This window comes from Nannobrachium achirus (assembly GCF_963921795.1).
Source record: "Nannobrachium achirus genome assembly, chromosome: 10".
Lineage (NCBI taxonomy): Eukaryota > Metazoa > Chordata > Actinopteri > Myctophiformes > Myctophidae > Nannobrachium > Nannobrachium achirus.
This window is the reverse complement of record NC_137819.1, coordinates 34,084,506-34,091,052: the sequence shown is the minus strand read 5'-3', so window position 1 is coordinate 34,091,052 and position 6,547 is coordinate 34,084,506. Positions and strand designations below refer to the sequence as shown.

General features: G+C 42.2%; 1 protein-coding gene across 2 annotated transcripts; it reads right to left on the bottom strand.

Annotated features, from left to right (window-relative positions):
- Positions 1-273: 273 nt before the first annotated feature.
- dpm3 (dolichyl-phosphate mannosyltransferase subunit 3, regulatory) lies at positions 274-2,700 on the bottom strand. 2 transcript variants are annotated; one of them, XM_080735161.1, is made up of 2 exons: positions 2,662-2,700; positions 274-1,468 (listed from the first exon to the last, which is right to left on the bottom strand). In XM_080735161.1, exon 2 carries the CDS (start codon positions 1,442-1,444, stop codon positions 1,166-1,168), a length of 279 nt encoding a protein of 92 aa, XP_080591287.1. In that variant the 5' UTR covers positions 1,445-1,468; positions 2,662-2,700; the 3' UTR covers positions 274-1,165. The 2 variants fall into 2 exon arrangements, with proteins under 2 accessions (XP_080591287.1, XP_080591288.1); XM_080735162.1 differs by having other exon boundaries at positions 2,558-2,682.
- Between the last annotated feature and the right edge of the window lie 3,847 nt (positions 2,701-6,547).

Sequence of the window (6,547 nt, the reverse complement as noted above, 5' to 3'; positions counted from 1 at the left end):
CATGAGATTAGTTGTGATCTATATACTTGGCTTAAACATTCTCTAAAAAGAATGCAAGAGAAAACAAGGAAGTACTATATGATGTATGTACAGTATATTTCAAGCTAACTACAGAACGGGACAAAAGAGGTGTCTGTCTTTTGCACAGAGGCAAGCTTTGAGGAAAGTTGTATAGCACCCCAGGGACATGTGGTTCATGCTTCAATAAGATATTCATCACTCATGCATACACTGACGCACACATTCTCTTAAACCCAACGCCACACACATGCATATTTTCCGTGGACTTTTATTATTAAGTCACTGCAATAGCCTCTGGGCACACAGCAAATATTACAATGGAATGTGCAATTCTTAAAACATAAAAAAGAAACTAGTCGGCAGATACAGACTATTAATCTACAGCCAGACACACCCAGGTCTTAATAGTCAATTCCAAATCCTTTAGATAAGAGGGATGCCTTCCCAAGGCAACTATATTCAGTCACATTCATTTTCATCAGTGGACCTTACACAATGACCAGTTATTGGTTACAGATGTGAATTTAGGGATGTAACGGATGTTGTATGCAATAGTATGTCCCAAAGAGCATAATTTCGGTAAAACCACTAAAGGGTCATTCAGTTTTTTTATGCATTTTATCACCATCTAAACCTCCCTAATTGTTTTACTGATTGAGAGTAACACAGGAAATAAGACCAATATGTGGCATTTCTCATTTTGTCAAGCACCGACTGATCAATAGTTAATTTGCAGCAGATGCCATTGCATCAGACAACTCTCACCAGTCACCAATAAAGAAAATGTGTTGGTATTCAGGCCATATCAGCTCGTAAACAAGTAACAGATGTGTGTAGATGCGCCGTAGACATAATCACACTCACACACCCTCATCAGAAACCTCAGTCACAACTCTGTATGACTTGGCCAACGTCAATTATGGACACGAGATTGAGAGCTGGTCAGTGATAATCACACGGGGCTCTGTCAGTCTTTGCATTGCGAAAAATAGTCTCTCAAAAACATCCGTATAAGCATTTCTTTCAGTGGTGTCAGTTCAGCAAAAGCTGAATGTATTTTAAGTACATTTTATTTTCCCCTGTAGCCAAGGTATGGCAGCTGCCATACCTTGCCATAACCAATTGACGCCTCTGATGTCTTTGCTTATATCTTCAATCCCTTTTTCCTCAGGTCTTCTTTTGCTTCTTTGATCTGTTCCAGGAGTTCTTTGGCTGCGTCGTCACAGTCGTTGAAGGTGGCCACCCTGTACCCTATGGTGGCTAGGGAGTAGCACCCGAACACCACCAGCAGGTAGAAGGGCATGGGCCAGGCCACCTCCCTGTACGGCTGCGGGACGCGCAGGTCCAGGAGGTCGAAAGTCACCACGGCCCAGGCCACGCCCAGTATCAACACGCCAGAAACCCACTCCAGAAGCTTCGTCATGACGGCCGACAGATGATGGAGAACCTGCAGCAAGAACAAGGGTTGGTGCATGATGAGTCACCCACACTGTCACACAACACACGATTAGGATCAGATAGATCAGCAGAAATAACCTTATGATCGAACATCCGCCTCCTGACTTCAATTAAAAGCGGATTAGCAAGCTATTACTAATGAACACGCGACATGGCGTGCAGACATTCAAAGGATAGAATTCTCTTCTTTAGGGTTGAGAAACAGTGGTGGATAAAATACTCACATATTTTGCTTAAGTAAAAGTATCAGTACTGCAATATATAAGTAGGCCTACTCTCTCTGTTACTAAAAGTCCGGAATGCAAAATGTACTTAAGTAAAAGTATGAAAGTGTTAAAGTTAAAGTACCAAAAGTAAAAGTACAAAATGTTTGAAAATAGCAGATCTACAAGCTCCCAACTCGTCGCGACACGTTCTGAACTTGTAGATTGGCTATATTTAATTAGCCAAGGTATAAACTTGTGCTAAAGTGGTTTGTGTGTTTTATAATAATGTATAACTGCAAAGTAACTAGTAACTAAAGTTATAAATACAATAATTGTAGTGGAGTAAAAGTACAATATTTGTCTCTGAAATGTAGTGGAGAAGAAGTAAAAGTACGGGAAATTGGTAATACTCCAGTAAAGTACAAATACCTCAAGTGCAGTAAAGACAAGTACAGTAGGCTACTTGAGTAAATGTAATTAGTTACTTTACATCACTGCAATACGACACACAGGCAGACACATAAAGAGGGCGTTTACACCACTGAATTCTCTCTAGGGTTAAGAAGTAGCCTTGGATCAAGACTATCATATCATAGATGTATTTAATCGATTTTTACATTTGCATATCATCCTAGATACGAAAGTAAAATGCAAACTCGATCAAATACATTCTATGGTCTATCAGTATCATATGTATTTTATAGTCTTGGTTCAAGTCTAGGTTAAGAAGCGTGTTAGGAATAGGAATGAAGATTAGACAATATAGTTGAGGTGCGAACCTGTCCATTCAAAATGTGAGCTAGCTTTGCAGCTAAATAAATCACAAACGCACCTGTACATTCATTACACAATGGCAACGATCGGACATTTACCTCTCTATGAAGATAAACTACATCCACTCAGTTGTCAAATTCGATTTTAAACGGAGACGAGAGTCTATAAATGAGATAATGCGATGGATAATCCAATGTTTTACCTTCTCTTAAGCCAACTCAGCGCTGCGCTGGAATATGACGTCATAGCGGGGAAAAGCCTTGTGGGAACTGTAGTCATCACTAGGCTTTTGTAAACGCTAGTGAATGAGAAACTGACTTGTGCGCCAGTATGTGAGAAGATGTTATTAGTAGGCCTAGGCTACCATTATAATCAATGTAAAATATAAAACCTTTGGCTGTTTAGAGTACAGTAATAATAGTAATAAGAGTCCCTTGTTATTTCTAAGATCAATAAGAGACACCAGAAGATAAAAGAGAACCCTGCCTAAATTTTTTTGTATCATCTCAAATACAAAAAATATATAGGGTTCCAATATGAACCACTTGAACCCCAGCATTCAGGGGACATAATAGCTCAAAATAGCAGATCTACCGACTACCGCAAATATTTTTCCAATTGATTTAGACTCTCCATTTACATAAACTTTATTTTAAAAAGTGTAGGTATTAATTGTAATGATCATTAGATTCAGAGCTCACTCATCTCCCAGAATAACCCCCCAGTCAGAGATCAGAGTTTGAATGAATGTAGAATTATGTCCAGGAGGTAAGTTGCATACAGTTGTGAGGCGTCATAATTTAATTGACTAAATGTATGAAAAAAAAAAATCCCCCCTCACATTTACAGACTACAGTATATTCCAGTGTGATTGCCCTCCCCTGAGTGTTGGCACTCGTACAGTACCTAAGGTTGCTTACCCGTGGTCTAGAAGGTTTATGTGGTTGACAACTTGAGTTATAGTATGTGTATGAGCTGTTTGAACTTGTAGATGTGTTTCATTGATCGATTCCCCAAAACAAGGCAGTCAATTTGTCCCTTATCAGTTCAATAAGGGACACCTTTTGTGTCCAAATAAGAGACGATTCCTTATTTCAAGGGACGGTTGTGCTTCTTGCCTTGTGCTTCTTGCCTTTGACTGAGGGATATTTCAAAGCAGTAATACCACCACTAAAGGGTCATTCAGTAAAAGCAACTGTGTTGTAGGCTACACTGTTTTTGCTAGTGGTGTAGTAGCCTATTCATTCAGTGAGAGGGGAGGGAGGGAGAAAGAGATAGAGCACTGAATGAGGCCCCTATTCAAGCTTTAGCATTTACACATTAACCCTCTAATTGCCTTTCTCTAATTGCCTTTTCTCCGTGTTCTGCTCTTAATTTAGTGAAGCCATTCTGATAATAGTCATTACTACCAACTAATAGCTACCTATAAATGCTAATGTGATAAGGCTACCAATTTTAAGCAAGGAATGTAAAACAACAACTGGTAGCTGAAAAGCATTAGGAAGTTGACACTGGGGGGGCACTTTGCCATTAGAGTCTAAATGTCTCCCTCTAGGTGCTGTGGGTCATATCCGTCCATTGACACCAGTGAACTTATAGCCTACGTACTGTCCATCATGCAGGCCACAGAGGGCACAGGCCTCTTTAGAGTATACTTACTTAGAGGGGGAGCGGGCGACATAAACACCATTCACTTAACCATGGCACGGGAGACACTAAAGAACCACTGGAAGATACACATCAGCCTCCCAGAAAAGAATTTAGTTATTCTTGGGAACGCCGGTGTTTATGATTGTGTGTTTGCCAGCGTTAATAGCGTGCATGACGGTGTGAGTGCTTGCCTGCAGGGCCAAGACGCTGTTTCTTGTGCGTACACGCAAACATGATACCGTATCTTGTTATTAATAACTGTTTTCAAATGTATTAACTTCAAATAGTCCCCCCCCAAAACAAAACAAAAGCAAACCTGCATGTTGTGCATGACTTTACAGCAGTATAAAACCCAAAAGTATTGGGCATGATACGGCAAGGCTATAATTGTCTTCCCGTGGTTATTGCACACAAATCTACCACATAATAATAGTGAAGATTACACCTACATTAAATTGGCCTATCAGTGCATTTCGTGGGGGCTACAAGTTATGTCATATAGTGGCAAATAAACGATTTAACAAGAATAAATGAACTATTCTCCCTCACCATATAAAGCTACAAAATTGCAAATGTAAAATATTGCAAATAACATTAGGCTAATCTGACACACTATTGTGTATGCTGCTGTGTACCATGTATCATGGAGATTTACATAATCTCCATGCGTAAACAGAATCCTTGGGCATGCAGCACAGAAGCGTGCCCTCCGTCTCGCCCTTGTTGCGTCAGCATGAGTAGTGGTGTGATGGTGTGTGAGGCTCAGTGGGAACAGGCGAGCTGGCGTTTCTCAGAGCGTCTCTCTGCCAGCTCCTGTCCTGTTCCTGTACTCAGGAAACCTGCACCCCAGCCGAGAAGGCCTGGCAGACACAACACAACAGCCTGCATGGGAGAGGGAGGGGGCACTCGGGTAGAGAGAGAGGGAGAGAGAGAGAGAGACAGAGACCGAAAGAGAGAGAGGGAGGTTGAGATCCTACAACATGACACAAAGAGCCAGAAACGCAGAGAGATTCAGACACAAAAGAGACAGAAGGTTAGACTGTTAGAATGAAATGTGGGCAATAAGAAGGCAGAGAAAGGGAGAAAGGTCAAGGGATTGAAGAGCCAGAAAGAGAGGATATTATATCGCAGGGGCCTTCAACAGGGGGTCTGGGACCCCTAGGGGGTCCTCAGGGTTACTACAGGGGGTCCTCCAAATCTTTGTGAGATAGAAGCTTTTTTCGTCTTTTTTATATTATTAACCACTTGAACCCTAGTGTCCTTATTCTGAGCGCTTTTGCCAAAAATAGCAGATCTACAAGCTCACAACGCCTCGCAGTGCGAAGAGTTCTGCGCTTGTAGATCGGCTATTTTTGGCAAAGAGCTTTGGCGTAGAGGGGGAAAAGAGCAGACTAAGTACAGAGTGAAAGGTAAAGTTTGTTAATTATTGACAGTTCAAGTGGTTAAATATCTGAAAACACAAATTGACATGAATCCAAAAGACACCGACGATCGATCGTGCTGTCAAACAGTGAAACTATATTATATGGAATCTATGATAAGGTTGTGGGGGTCCCCGCTTCCTCTCTCTCGCAGCTAAGGGGTCCTTGGCCTGAAAACGTTGAAGACCCCTGAGAGAGTGTGTGTGTGTGTGTGTGTGAGAGAGAGGGGTGAGGCTAGGAGTGGAAAAAAGAACGTGATTGACTATGTGGGTGAAAGGAGAGAGGGCAAGGGAGAGTGGTGGAAGAGGGAGAGAGAGAGGGAGGGAGGGAGAAAAGCAGACAGGGGAGAGAGGTTTGGAAGGAGGGGTGAAAGCGGGGGACTTGCAGGTGCAGTCTGAACAACAGATGACCTTAATGGTGCATTAAATCCAGCTGTTGCATGTCCAGACTTCTCTTCACTCCCCTAACACCTTGGGCTGCACACATCACACGGCGGCTTGGTTCCCACCGCGCGGCGCTGACTGAGTCACAGAGCACCGCCAGCACAGAGATGGAGACAAGAGCTAGCAGAGACAAGAGACGCTGTGCCTGTTTATTACTGTGATACTTTAAATAGTTCACATTCAAGATTGTATATTTTAAGATATGATAAATAATTAACCTGACCAATTATGCATACCTATTGTGTAATTCACGTGATGATATTATTTGGTCCATCATTTTAAAGATTTGTGTTTTTGGGCTTTTATTGATAGGAGGGTAGACTCACAGGAAATGGGGTGAGAGATTGGGAGTGACACGTGGCAAAGGTCGTCCGGATCGGGAATCGAACCGGCGCCACCGCCAGGCATCCAGGCCTATGTGGCAATGCCAAAGTGGTATGCGCCTGGACCAGTAGGCCAGCAGGCGCCCGGTCCAATCATTTTAATGTCTGCGTGTTAAAATGATTGGGCAGAAATGGAGAGTCAGACAGATCGCAGTTAAACAGGAGAGGAAATAGTGATGTAAAAAAGATGC